The sequence below is a fragment of the Coregonus lavaretus genome (genome assembly GCF_964263955.1).
Source record: "Coregonus lavaretus genome assembly, chromosome: 33".
Lineage (NCBI taxonomy): Eukaryota > Metazoa > Chordata > Actinopteri > Salmoniformes > Salmonidae > Coregonus > Coregonus lavaretus.
In genome coordinates, this window is record NC_140020.1 from 10,691,413 (window position 1) to 10,706,490 (window position 15,078).

Below are 15,078 nucleotides of genomic sequence, written 5' to 3' on the forward strand. Positions count from 1 at the left end.
TACAGATGTAAACGCCTTACCCCAGCCCACACAACAGTCATTGTTTTGAGGGTGTTACTGGCAGCTTTGAGACCTAACATGAAAATACACACATGCAGATTCATTTAGCCCACCTTCTAATCATAATAATTAGGGACTATTTTCTGGCATTTTTAGTAATCATGAGCTATGTGGATCAATATGTTTGATGAATTATTTGAGTGTCTGGGTGTGTAAATGTGCACCTGCTCTGGTTCATACAAAAATATGAAACATGTTCAAATAATACAATTTGTCCCTGTTTAGTTTATTTAATGATGCCTCCCTCCTAGGCACATACCTGTTCCCAATAGCTTAAGAAACATTTTATAAATGGTAAATGAAACGATATAGTGAACATAACTTTAAACTGAAAAACTAGGTATATACACTCACTGCAGCAAATGAACCCACAATTTCACCTATCATCTCTCGTACATCAGAATGTGTATTTCAAAGTACCAGAACCAAACTGTTCGTTACATGTGATCAGTAAAACCAGATTGTGCAAAACATTTGAAGGACTGTACCTAAGACAGGTCTGCTCAAATGAAACAGCAAGACAACTTTTTAAAGTAAGATTATTTCTCCTTTTAAGTATAGTTATTTTATCAACTTTCTTTTTGCATGGATACTTAAAGCTACTGGGATGAATTCTATTCATTGGGAAAAGCAGTGACAGATTTCATCATGATTTCCTTTGCAGCATATTAACATCATTCATTTGACCAGACAATCAGCCTCCTGGGAAACATTAGCATAATATACAATCCTCCCCCAAAACACAGTCACATCATTCTCACTGACTACATTAAAATGAGGCGCAATTGAACAACTTCTCCCCCCTCAATAAAGCAAAGAAAAACAAGTCAAGTACTTCAAAAGCTAGCAATCAAATTCTAAGGCAACATGTGAACTAAAAACAAACATTTAGGAGAGGGATAGGTCTCTCATTCTTTTATATATTCCCATACCAGATAAAAGTATAATTCCTAGCACAAAAACAGTGTCTTACTTATACAAAGTAAAACTATAGAATAAAAACAAAGAAAGAAACAAACATAAAATACTGAAGTCACAATAAACCTCATACATAGTTTATTTTACTTAAGCAGGTTGAGAAAATAAGTCTCATATTTTGCTTTTGTTGTTGAAAGCAGACTATAAATATTGCATCTCTGTTTGAGACCCAACCCACGTTTCTATACAGGTACTTTAACAAGCCAAGGCATTCCTTTTTTATCCACAAACACATCCTGGATGTACAAGGCATATCTAAAATACATCCCTCGTTAAAATGAATGCAACCTACATTAAATACTTTCAGATAGGTTGTCAGGTTGTGGTGGATTTCTTCTGTAATGGGTCACGCTGCCATAAAAACTAGGGGCAAGAACAGAGACGCCTACATTATATGGATACAAGGGTGGCTATTTTTTCATTAGAGGGTTAAAAAACACACTTAGAACTTAGTGATCAAACAGTCTGAAATACATTCTGCTCGTAATTAATTAAAAACACAAAATTCTGAATGTAATTCACACTTTTTGTCTAGACCATCTTTGTTTTTCACATTCTCAAGGACACATGGCCATTAGCCAGTAAGGAAGACAGGTCAGGGTCAGACTAACCAATGTGAGGAGGGGAGGCCACACACTGACCAGGCAGCCCAGGGGAGGGTCCGAGGGGCCCTGAGAACAATAGAGACAAACATATTTCATACCCCTCACTGGCCTCCCCTCCCATCAGGCTCAGTGGAACACAAGGCAATAGCAGTTTACTGTACAGTACTCACACCTCAAGAAGCATCCTTCCTGACCCAAAGGATGGCTGACCATCGAGGGCTAGAAGCCCACCCCTCTGCCCTCTGTGTTCACTGAACCTAGGGCAATCACAACCTCGGGATAACAGCTCTTTATGGACAGAGAGGGTAGATGGATGCTGATTGTTTTGGTCTGCTATCAAAGAATATACTGTAAACATGTGCAAACGTATAGACACAGAGAGAGAGACTTTCCATAACAGCCTGCTTGAGTGCACACCTCATTGTCCATTCCATGTTAATCAGCAGTGTGTCTATGACGCAACATGCATGTATACAGTAAAACACAGGTCTCTTTACAGTACAAGGTAAAACAAGATCCACTGGAACCTACAGGGCCCAGACGCTAGTGGGAGGGGGCACATAGGCTGAGATCATAGTTGTCATGGGGCAGAGGGAGGAGGAGAGATTTGGGTTTCAGACCAGACTACAGGTGACCCAGGACAGTAGAGGAGAGGAAGAGGACGAGAGCAGGTGATATGACATGGGGACATTTTGTTTGTGTGTCTCTGCAGCATAATCCAGGTAGGGGCCAGCTTGTGGCTCATCATGAGGTGCCCTGTCTCTTCGGTTGTTGGGCGCGGATCAGTTCCAGCTGCTTTTTGCACTTCTGGTAGTAGGTAGACAGAGACTTATTCTCCTCCTGCAGCTTCTTGTGCTCCTGGACCAGGCGGGACGTGTTCTGCTGGTCCTTCTCATCTTGGTCCAGTTCAGCGATCAACTCCTTCCTGTAGATATAGATTGGTTTTATTTACACATACAACATGTGCCACAATGGTGCACTTTACAATACAGAAAACCTAATTGCAGTGTAGATTACATGAGAAAATACAAACATGACTAAGATTCAAAAGAGAAATGCATCGGATAAGAGAAGAGAGAAAAGCGTACAGAATGAGCGCAAGAAAAATAGGAAAGGGATATGACATTAAAGCTGCAATATCTAACTTTCTGGGTGACCCGACCAAATACACATAGAAATGTGAGTTATAGATCTGTCATTGAAAGCAAGTCTAAGAAGCGGTAGTTCTGTTCTATATGCTCCATTTCTATGCTTCCCGTTCTTTAAGTTTCGTTTTTGAGTCTTCTAATTTTGGTTTTGTACACCAGCTTCAAACAGCTGAAAATACAATATTTTTGGTTTAATTAAAATATATTTCATAGCTGTTTAGATGGTACAATGATTCTCTACACTATCCATTGCTTATTTTGTCACCTAAACTGAAATTAGGCGAACTATTACAATTTTAACAACCAGGAAATGGCGGCTAAATTTCTGCATATTGCGACGCCATTGATTAAGACAACTGTGAATTACTCTGTGCTTGACAGAGGAATAACATCACATGCAATAAGCACAGCTGAGAGGCTGGTGGATGACGGAGCACCAAAGCATCGAATCGCTTCTGTGAGAGAACCGCTGATTCCACAAATGTGGTAATTCCTCGCTAAAGTCATGGTCTATGAATAGGAGATTAGCTCTTTATCCAAACACAGTCAGTTGTTCCACTACGCTCAACTTCCACAGCTTAGCAGGGCTGTTTGAATTGCATTTGTCATCTAAATTAGTAATTGCCTTTGGGTGGACCTCTGCCCTCAGCATAGTCATATGCCCAAGTCTAAATGCATGTTTCACATCTGACGGAGCTGCTTCTTCTGTTAGTCACAAGACAGCCCACCCCTTTAAATGGGGAGACGTTTTTGTCTGCTTGGATCGCCCAGATGTGTACGGTCACATTCAGCAGGGCCTACAGTACAGACTAGAGTTAATTACACTGAACTCTGTAGTGCTAACAGAATGAAAGAACAGCACATTACCTCAGCCCTTTGGTGGTGGCTGAACGCTTGCCCTACAAGATGGAGAGGTACAGTAAAGGTTCACCACTTACCTTCTCTGGATCAGCAAGGCAATTTCTGTCTGCACTTTCAGGTACTCCTGGGCCATTTTACAGTGCTGCTCAAACACAGCCATGGACTCTTTGGAGTTTGGGCAAGGAGCGAGGGGCTGAAAATAAACCATGTGATTCATTGATTTAGGGAGCATATACCCAGTTAGCTGATAAAAATACATTTAGCAATAGTCTCTCAGATTCATCTGCGCTTTTAAAAATACACAAAATGTCTCACCGCCGTTGCCAGTGGGTATTTATAGACATTCCTCTTTTTAGATAGAATAATTTTCTCACTTTGACAGAGGTTATCCTGCCCTAATTGAGTTAACAGTCAATTTGCAGTGTCCTTGAAATCATCTTTGAGAGGGAAAACATCAACATTTCAATTAAAACAAAATAGCAACTCAACAAAATAAAAATAATCAAGATTCACTGTGACACCATATTGTTTTTTGACAGGTCCACAAAAACAGTTGAATGGGATGAGAGTGGGAACAAGATGTATCGTGGTATAAAATAAAAGAATGCTTAACATTAGCAGGACAGGGGAGGTCCGGTATGAAATGATTCCCTACCTGCAGCTGGTGGTCCAGAGTGAGATATGCCATGGGAATGGAGTTGTCTGAGCCGTTGGTATCTGGGCAGGAGAGAGCAAGATTTGTGTTTGTTTTTGCTCTGACAGTGACAGCAGTGGACTCGGTGCAAGCCGAGTCCACTGGGCAGGCACACAGTTATCAATAGACACCAGAAGTCCTTCAACAGAAATAGACCCTTGTCTTTTTACATATCCCAACTCCCCCTTCGGAGAGTGGGGTCATGGCCAGGGTCTGCCATGATCAACGGTGACCCTGGAGCAATTAGGGTTAAGGCCTTGCTCAAGGGCACATCAACAGATTTTTCACCTTGTCGGCTCAGGGATTCGAACTAGCGACCTTTCTGTTACTGGCCCAGCGCTCTAACCGCTAGACTACCTGCCGCACATACTACTATACCTGTGGGGTCATCGGGAGAGAAACTGTACCCTCTGCTGCTGGTCTTATCAGGCGGCATCATCCTCACACTTGGACTGGAGGACCTGCTGCTGTTCCGGCTCCCCTGTAACAGGCCAACTACACTGTCAATCACTCATACAGCCCCTGTAACAGGCCAACAACACTGTCAATTACTCATACAGCCAATCATAGAAGATCAGAGGTGGAAATACATGTTCACAAAATGGCCCTTTTAATAATAATGTATGCCATTTAGCAGAAGCTTTTATCTTAAGTGACTTACAGTCGTGCATGCATACATTTTACGAGTGGGTGGCCTCGGGAATCAAACCCACAATCTGGCCGTTACAAGTGCCATGCTCTATCAACTGAGCCATACAGGACCGCTTTTGTTTTTGTCCACGGAGCACATAACACCAGAACCTCAAGCAAAGTCAACAATGACTATGGCTGTCATCCCATGGCTTCAGACGGCAACAGAATCCCACATGGCAATCCTAAGCCTCTTTCAGTGGGGTGAAACAACGTATAGTTTGTCAAGTAAAAAGTGTGAAAAACAAGGTCTTAAGTCTGTCTGGGGTTATGTACACACTTATGTACACGGGAGAACACTCCGTCACACTACTGGGAATTCACAAGTTGACCTCCACAGATAACCTTGCGCAAAAAGGTATAAGACAAGAACAATATAAAAATAAATCAATCCATGTCGAGAGTCTAGTTTCTCATTAAAGTAAACGGGAATTTTGCTACTGCAAAAAATGCACAGGGAGACACATGCCTTTTAACAAAATATACTGTAGAAACCAATGTTTAGGAATGCGAGGATGTAGGGACTCTCTGGGAAGGGGGCTTATTTGACAGTTGTCTGTGGGGGGAAAAAGAGAATGTTCTTCCTACACCTGGAATATCTTCATCTTCTCAACAGTGACATTCTCCATTAAGTCATGTAGCATTTCCCCCATGGGACACCTTGTTTGACCAAGCATCTATCAAATCCTCTGAGGAAGCAAAACATGATCAGCTCAAATGCAATGCAATGCAATGCAATTCACAGAGGGAGAGTGAAGATACTATACTACTTTAGAAGGAAACCAAATGAAAGGTGATAAAACAAGAAGCTTTTGAGAATGCTTTCATAACATGCATTTCCTCCTCTGTGCTACACTAGTCAATCCAGGCCTTGTCCTACTGTAGAGCATCTTACCTGGCTGGACTACTGTATAGTATCTTACCTGGCTGGACTCCTGTAGAGTATCTTACCTGGCTGTCCTACAGTAGAACATCTTACCTGGCTGGACTACAGTAGAACATCTTACCTGGCTGGACTCTGTGCCGACTCCCGGGAGGTCCTGTACAGATCTACGTCTCTGTGCCTCACAGGTGGCTGTGGACAGGATGGAGAGATAGAGGAACCGTTAAAACCTAGAGACAGTTCCAGGGGAAATTGTCTGTCGTCTGTCCGTGTCTGCCTGAGGTCTGTGAAAAGTGGGGTATCCAATCCACAGAGCCACACAGAGATGGGACAGCTGCACAGATTTAACCCCTGACTCCCTGGCATGTCACATGTGCTCTGGCATGGCCATAACGTGACCATAGCGCAGCAGTCGTCCCCCTCAACCCCCACACTAACACGGCACAACACACACACACACATACACCACCAAAAACCACACCTACCACATGAATAGCTAAGCCTCATTGTGTCACGTTTGTGCAGATCTGCTTGTTTGGGTTGGGGGGGCGGGCTGTGAGTAAGGGTTGCTGGTGATGGGGAACTAGGGTACTTCAGGGCTCACAGCACATTACTGGGCCTCAGACAAGACAAGGCCAACGGGCAGGGGGTCCTGGGCTGAACAGCACTATCAGGTCTGGCCTGGCCCTGATCTGCACCCTGCCTCCACGTCTTCATCCCCAGCCAAGGTAAACCTGAGGTTGTCTCTGACCTGCCTCCAATCCTTCATCCCAAGCGAAGGTAAACATGAGGTTGGCTCTTACTCTGCCTCCAATCCTTCATCCCAAGCGAAGGTAAACATGAGGTTGTCTCTTACTCTGCCTCCAATCCTTCATCCCAAGCGAAGGTAAACATGAGGTTGGCTCTTACTCTGCCTCCAATCCTTCATCCCAAGCCAAGGTAAACATGAGGTTGGCTCTTACTCTGCCTCCAATCCTTCATCCCCAACCAAGGTAAACATGAGGTTGCCTCTGACCTGCCTCCACTCCTTCATCCCCAGCCAAAGTAAACATGAGGTTGGCTCTGACCTGCCTGGTGTCTTCAGAATAACAGGTGAAATTCCAGCAATCTGGCAGTTAGAAGTATTATTAGTTCCATCTATGCTGTAGAATTATGAACAATGTCTTCAGAGTCACGTTTTACTGTCGGAACATCCAGCTGCTGGGAATTATTTGGCGATGGGAGCATCCGCACACTCCTTACCGTCAATCCCAGACCCATACAACATTTGAACTACTGCAATAAGGGAAATATTTAAGGTGGAAACCATTAAAATAAACAATTTGGGACAATTGAAGTAAGTTGTTAGAAACGTGACTCAACAATACCCTCAAAACGGATTATTTTTTTATTTCTAAAAACTACAAAATTGTGAATGCATAACTTTTTACATGAAACCTAACATCTAAAACTACCTGGAATGTAGAATGTTCGCAAGATGTGGCACCACAGGGAAAATGGATGGAGGAAATTGCCCATCTATTTTTTGGTAAAGTAGGTCTAAGCACTGGTGTAATGGTCTAACCCTTTTAACTTGACCTCTCCTATTGCACAAAACTCTGTAACAAATAGACAAACTACACACAGGCAGATCCACACACACACACACACACACACACACACAGAAACAAACAATACACTGAATGTTGGATTGAGAAAAATGCTCATCTGTCACTGCAGTGATTGTTGTTCTAGGCCTATACAGTGCCTTCAGAAAGTATTCATACCCCTTGACGTATCCTATATTTTGTTGTGTTACAGCCTGAATTCAAAATTGATTAAATATATGTTTCTTACCCTTCTACACACAATATCCCATAATGAAAAAGTGAAAACTTGTTTTTAAGAAAAGTTATCAAATGTATTGACAACGAAACACAGAAATATCTAATTTACGTAAGTATTCACACCCGAGTCAATACATGTTAGAATCACCTTTGGCAGTGATTACAGCTGTGAGTCTTTCTGGGTAAATCTCTAAGAGCTTTGCACACCTGGATTGTACAATATTTGCACATTATTCTTTAAAAAAATTATTCAAGCTCTGTCAAGTTGGTTGTTGATCATTGCATGACAGCCATTTAAGTCTTGCCATAGATTTCCAAGCAGATGTAAGTTAAAACTGTAACTAGGCCACTCAGGAACATTCAACGTTGTCTTGGCAAGCAATTCCAGTGTATATTTGGCCTTCTGTTTTAGGGTATTGTCCTGCTGAAAGGTGAATTTGTCTCCCAGTGTCTGTTGGAAAGCAGACTGAACCATGTTCTCCTCAAGGATTTTGCCTGTGCTTAACTCTATTCCGTTTCTTTTTATCTTAAAAAAACTCCTAAGTCCTTGTCGATGACAAGCATACCCATAACACAGCCACCACCATGCTTGAAAATGTGAAGAGTGGTACTCAGTGACGTGTTGTTTTTGCTCCAAACATAACACTTTGTGTTCAATACATAGCTAATTTCTTTGCCACATTTTTTGCAGTTTTACTGAAGTGCCTTATTGCATACAGGATGCATGTTTTGGAATATTTTTATTCTGTACAGGCTTACTTCTTTTCACTCTGTCATTTAGGTTAGTATTGTTGAGTAACTACAATGTTGTTGATCCATCCTCAGTTTTCTCCTATCACAGCCATTAAAAACCCTGTAACTATTTTAATGTCACCATTGGCCTCATTGTGAAATCCCTGAGCGGTTTCCTTCCTCTCCGGCAACTGAGTTAGGAAGGACGCCTGTATCTTTGTAGTCACTGGGTGTATTGATACACCATCCAAAGTGTAATTAACAACTTCACCATGTGGAAAAAGGGATATTCAATGTTTTTATTTTTACCCATCTACTAATAGGTGCCCTTCTTTGCGAGGCATTGGAAAACCTCCCTGGTCTTTCTGGTTGAATCTGTGTTTGAAATTCACTGATAGACGGAGGGATCTTACAGATGTGTGGGGTACAGCGATGAGGTAGTCATTTAAAAAATCATGTTAAACACTATTATTGCACACAGAGGCCATGCAACTTATGTGACTTGTTAAGCACATTTTTACTCATGACATTATTTAGGCTTGCCATAACAAATGAGTTGAATACTTAGACTTAAGACATTTCAGCTTTTAATTTTTAATTAATTTGTAAAAATGTCTAAAAACATAATTCCACATTGACATTATGGGGTATTGTGTGTAGGGCAGTGACACAAAATCTCAATTTAATCCATTTTAAATTCAGGCTGTAACACAAAATGTGGAAAAGGTCAAGGGGCGTGAAAACCCTCCCCTAACCCGGATGACGCTGGGCCAATTGTGCACCGCCACATGGGTCTCCCAATCATGGCCGGCAGTGACACAGCCTGGGATCGAACCCGGGTCTGTAGTGACGCCTCAAGCACTGCGATGCAGTGCCTTAGACCGCTGAATAGACATTTTAATTAGAATGCCAATCCAGAACTTCTAAAAATCTAGTACCGCTTCATACTAATTGAACTACTAAATGGAGACTGGGTTCAAATGAACTGAATAAATGAGTGACATCTAGGTGTGCCACATATAGTGATAACAACCCTGTCATACCTTTAATATCCCCTTACGTCAGCCGTCTCCTTTAGTCACACTGTTTAATTAACTACTCATTCAACATGTCTCACGCAGCTCCTACTTCCTAAATAGAAACAACTTTTTTGTGTGATATCCATCAGTCAAGATAGCTGCTGTCCCCATTTCGTTCATCCTTATCTCGGGTGGTAATAATAGCTGTGACCCTCAATGTGAGGTAAATGAATCAAAATGACTTTTACAAAGTTAATGGATGCAAAGAGAAAAAAAAAAAAATGTGTCAAGCTTTTAACAGACGTTCTCTATGCACGAAAGACAAAGACGAGCTGAGAGCGGAGCTCAACTCCAGACAGAGCAAGCCAAGCCAACCGATTTACTCCCTGCCTGCCTGAAGCAAAGCCAGAAGGACATTGAGAGAGAGAGACAGGGCCATGAGTTATGAATCTTATCACATCCATTTCACCCCCCCTTCTGATGGCATGATGCTGATCAAAATAACCTGATGACGTGCCACTTAATCAAGTCTATTCTATTGTTTTTGCACACCAGGCTAACTCAAGTTTGGATTCATCCATGAATCTGGATTAGATATGTCGAAAAAAAGATGGATCTGTGGGAATTGAAATGGCTTGATCAGCATCTTGTGCCTGGAGGGTGAAACACAGATAAGACAGCCACCACGTGTAACTCATGTCCCTCTTAACGTCTAACAAAACCACAAAAGACAGAGGAAAAAGACAACTGTGTGTGTTACTCCAGGTTTATCATCATTCATAGCCTCAATACTGATTTGTATTGGGTCATCACTGGTTGTGAGTCAGGTTCCTAAGAGAGAGGAAATATTTGGAAATAATATCCCCTATTCCAATTGAAATGTAAAGTGCCAAGGCAGAATATAAGGGCAGCATCCCAAATGGCACCCTATTCCATATTTAGTACACTACTTCTGACCAGGGCCCATAGGGCTCTATAGGGAATAGGGTGCCATTTGGGACTCATATGACTACAAGTGGCCCCTGTAGCCTGTGAGATCTGGAGTAACAGACACTAAAGGCCCAGCAGTGTCAGAGCATCCCGCTGATTCAGTTCAGCCAAGCCAGCTATACCCAGGGTACCAGGTAGCCTGGTGGTCCGCACTGGTACCTGTGACGACGATCTTGGGAACGTCCAGAATGGTGCCAAATGATGCCGTTTTACGGTGGCCTCGTTTATACTGGGGACGTGCTGCAACAAATACACACACAGCTGGCGTACACATGCATGCAGAGGAAGAGTGAGGGCCCAGAGCTGGAGCAGACATGTCAGACGGTGCTCTGTCCTCGCTCCCCTCTGGACTATACTGGCCTGCAGAACACATACATGCACATTGCACGGGCAACATGCGTCCTGTCCTGAGGTTGGTTGGTTAGTTTGACAACACAGTGCTAGCGATGCTGCTTTAGCCACAGCATAGGAAGTCTCAGAACACAGACATAACAGGCATTCAGTTAACAAGCAGTTTGACTGTACCAATAGAATATGTATGATAAATAGAATAAAATAAATAGATGAATATTGTAATATATAGTAACTATTGAGGAGCACTGAGGATATACAGATGATATTAAAGCTAAATATATGACTTATGACATTTTAAACTAATATTCATATGATATACCATGGACAACATCAACAATGTGAAATTATTCTAAACAATAAGACAGACAACTGAAAATATTTCACAGAAAACAGTCTCTCAAAGTAAGCTGAAAAGAAAGCGTGAGGACAAATCCTGACAAATAGAGGCTAAGGCTGTAGCTTCCTCATGCCTTAATGACTGCCTCGGAAGCTTCATTTTGACAGGGCTGATGATCAATACAAGTCATTCTCTCTGGCTGCATTTAGACAGGCAGCCCAATTCTCATCTTTTTTTTCTTCACTAATTGGTCTTTTGACCAATCAAATCAGCTCTGAAAAAGAGCTGATGTGAAAAGATCTGATGTGATTGGTCTATAGTGGAAGAAAGATCAGAACTGGGCTTCCTGTCTATAAACCCAGCCTCTGAGCCTTAGATCTGTGTGAAGGAGGGGAGATGATTGGCACCAGTGCTGAGGGGCATATGGAGGAGCTTACATGAGGAGTGAGACATCACCTAAGACATGAAAGCGGATGAAATGCATCTTGGCAGACAAGGAGACATGATTTACATTGAAGTCATTTTAGCAGGTGCTCTTATCCAGAGTGACTTACATGAGCAATTAGGGTTAAGTGCTGTGCTCAAGGTCACCGGCAGATTTTTTCCCACACCTAGTCAGCTTGGGGATTTGAACCAGTGACCTTTTGGTTACTGGCCCAACGCTCTTAACTGCTAGGCTACCTGCTGACCTGATAGTAGCTTCTAATGGCATAGAATGCCTTTCTCTCGCTCTCGTATTGAAATAAAACTCACTTCAGTAGCTGACGTAACATTGCTGTATGTATGAACTGTATGCATCTCTTCTAGAAGTGTGTGATGTCGAAAATATGTAGTCCTATATTTGTATAATCCATTGTGGGGTGTGTGTGTGTAGGGTGTCGATTCTGATGTTACCTGCGGGAGCGAAAGGCACCCTGTGCTCCAGCTCTGACAGGTCTGCGCTCATTCTCTTGCTCTCTGAGGACAGCAGGCTGTGGTTTCGCCCCGACAGGCTCTCCACACTGCCCCCTCTGGACAGAGGCAGGCTCCGCAACGGGTCAACCTGAGAGCACAGACAAAACAATGCATGCTGTTGGCCTACAGTACACTTTACTACTTATTCAGTATGGTCAAAAAGTCTCAATTACATTTTGTGTACTGATGATTTACTTCAAAATGACAGTGATTACTTTCATATGAGGCTTGTGTAAATCATTTTGTTCATATCCACACAAATGTAGCTAATTGCATTAATTTGTCTACCTTTTCTTTCTAGTCACCTGACAAAGTAAATTGTTCAGGTTTAATTGTTGTGATAGACATGGCTAGCCAGGTACCAGTACAGGTTGCTGCGTTACCTTTGGCCTGAACTGATGTGCAAACTGAGGTGTGATGTTGATGGTGTCGTTGCTCCCTTGAGAGTCCTCATGCTCCATGGTTGTGTCACTCTTGTTGCTGGTGCAAGTGTTATCCACATAGGAACCTGTAATACCCAATAGAGGGGTGGAAGAGATATTTCCACATTACCTCAATTATGTTTTATGTAGGTAAAACTCTAGTGCGGATAATAAAAGCTTCCACTATTTCAACAATATAGATGTAGCTACCTGTACTGGTGGCAGAGCTACTCTGTCCTTCATCTGAATACTGGTACGGGTATTGCAAGGGTTCATCAGATCCTGGGAAGCACTGGAAAAGAGAGGTTGACAGAAAATGTAAGAGTGACATTCCCAACACTGACCATCTGACCAGGCAAGCAGTCTGAGAACAGGACACCATGGAAAGAGTCCTCCTTGCATCCAGGGTCGGTGTCGGCATAGAATTAAAGGGAACACTGGAATGGACACTGTGGAGGCCACTTGACTGCAGGACGGCCATCTCGGTAAGGCAATCTTTCATTTAATGCATCTCTATAAGAATTAGTGTTTGTATCTAGGAGGGCCTTACTCGCATAAGATGAGTCATGATCTTGACTATCTCCTCCATGGAGGGCCTCTGGGAGGGGTCTTTAGACCAGCAGCGGGTCATCAGGCTCTCAATGGGTTTGGGAAGGCTCTTGATGAGCGGTGGCCGGGTGCCTGGACATTATCAATACAAACAGAGAGACAAGACACACTACATCAATATTTATCACTATGAATACAAACACATTACATTTACATTTTAGTCATTTAGCAGACGCTCTTATCCAGAGCGACTTACAGTTAGTGAATACATATATATATATATATTTTTTTTATACTGGCCCCCGTGGGAATCGAACCCACAACCCTGGCGTTGCAAACGCCATGCTCTATCAACTTAGCTACATCCCTGCCGGCCATTCCCTCCCCTACCCTGGACGATGCTGGGCCAATTGTGCACCGCCCATGAGTCTCCCGGTCGCGGCCGGCTGCGACAGAGCCTGGATTCGAACCAGGATCTCTAGTGGCACAGTTAGCACTGCGATGCAGTGCCTTAGACCACTGCGCCAAACAGTCACAGTAAAATGGACGTAGAGGTCAAAGGTTATACAAACTCAATCTGTAAAAACTGTGAGCAAGTTCCAGAAAGTTAATTTCAGTACAAGCAAACACTTTCAATCTAATGCAAATGAAAGCCCCTGCTGTGGTGGCACTCCTAATTTGTCAGAATGACAGACGCAGCAGTGTCGTGTCCCCAGGTGTGCTCCTGTTCTCAGACAGTCAGTGTTCCGTTAGCATTCTGCTCCATCACTCTACTGTGCAACGGAGGGAACAGCAGGGAGCGCTACACAGGTGAGTCTGTCTTTTAATTGCTCTTCCCCGTCAGCCTCGTAACTCATTTAATCTCACAGCAGGTCTCACTGGGCAGCTGGCTCTGAGACGCAAGGGTGATTGACATGTCAGCACAGAGATGAACTCATTCAGCTCCCCCACCTCCTTCCTCTCAGACTCACCATTATGCACAGCCCACATGATGCGGAAGGCCGGCCCCCCGATCTCATCAAAGGGCTTCCTGCGTGTGATCACCTCCCAGAGAATGATGCCCCAGCTGAACACATCACACTTCTCGCTGTAATTGCTGCCTGAAAGCACATGGGAGAGAAACAGCTCCTCAGGACCTTTCAGATTGGGGAAAAAAACACTGGGCTTGACATAGCTCTGATTGACTGATGATAGGTAATTCTCTAAAAAGCGTGGTTAATATGTGTGAGGAGTGTTGGGGGGAAGGGGGATGTGCTTGGGAAAGCACAGGAGCATCCATCTTGTCCGCACCTTAAGAACACATGTGTAATGACAATAAGGAGGTCATTTTAGTTCAGGGCCACTCCTGAGATGCTTAATTACTGTGGCTATTGTTGTGGAATTAAACTACTCTGCACACAGACGTTTTGGACTGTGTCCCAAATGGCACCCTATTCCCTATTTAGTGCACTTCTTTTGACCAGGGCCCATAATGCCCTATATAAGGAATAGGGTGTAATTTGGGACTCAGACTTACAGTTGCTTTGCTGATGAGGCCTTTTCAAAACATTTCTCCCTGTGATACAAATTAGCTTTAAAGAGGTCATTCTGGGGGCAAATGTGAGCTGTTTAATTGCATGGAAGTCATGTTACTCCCTTAAACAAGATAATGCCTCATTTATGTTTCCTCCTGACAAGAGGCTGCCTCTTAATGTGTTTTGTAAAAGAAAGTGAATTAGGCCAGGGTTTCCCAAACTCGGACCTGGGGCCCCGCTGGGTGCACGTTTTGGTTTTTGCCCTAGCACTTCACAGCTGATTCAAATAATCAAAGCTTGATGAGTTGGTTATTTGTATAGTGCTAGGGCAAAAACCAAAACGTGCGCCCAAGGGAGGCCCCAGGACGGAGTTTGGAAAACCCTGCATTAGACTACCGGCTGAGAGCATAGACTAAAATGCTACATTCTCTTGGGGATGAAAGCGTCTCTGCAATATGCTGC

The 15,078-nt window shown here is 43.2% G+C and overlaps 1 protein-coding gene across 2 annotated transcripts in view; it reads right to left on the reverse strand.

The window, feature by feature from the left end:
- Positions 1-265: 265 nt before the first annotated feature.
- Positions 266-15,078, reverse strand: part of LOC311108597 (mitogen-activated protein kinase kinase kinase 7-like) — a 30,037-nt gene continuing 15,224 nt past the window's right edge. Inside the window, exons 7-17 of one of the 2 annotated variants that reach the window (XM_084151254.1) lie at positions 14,074-14,198; positions 13,104-13,234; positions 12,764-12,845; positions 12,515-12,639; positions 12,072-12,219; positions 10,646-10,726; positions 6,044-6,111; positions 4,725-4,827; positions 4,308-4,369; positions 3,730-3,845; positions 266-2,568 (exon numbers count right to left, since the gene is read on the reverse strand). In XM_084151254.1, coding sequence (XP_084007380.1) covers positions 2,388-2,568; positions 3,730-3,845; positions 4,308-4,369; positions 4,725-4,827; positions 6,044-6,111; positions 10,646-10,726; positions 12,072-12,219; positions 12,515-12,639; positions 12,764-12,845; positions 13,104-13,234; positions 14,074-14,198 — 1,222 coding nt within the window. In that variant the 3' untranslated portion in view covers positions 266-2,387. The remainder of the gene's footprint in view (positions 2,569-3,729; positions 3,846-4,307; positions 4,370-4,724; positions 4,828-6,043; positions 6,112-10,645; positions 10,727-12,071; positions 12,220-12,514; positions 12,640-12,763; positions 12,846-13,103; positions 13,235-14,073; positions 14,199-15,078) is intronic. The other variant, XM_084151255.1, reaches the window with a different exon arrangement.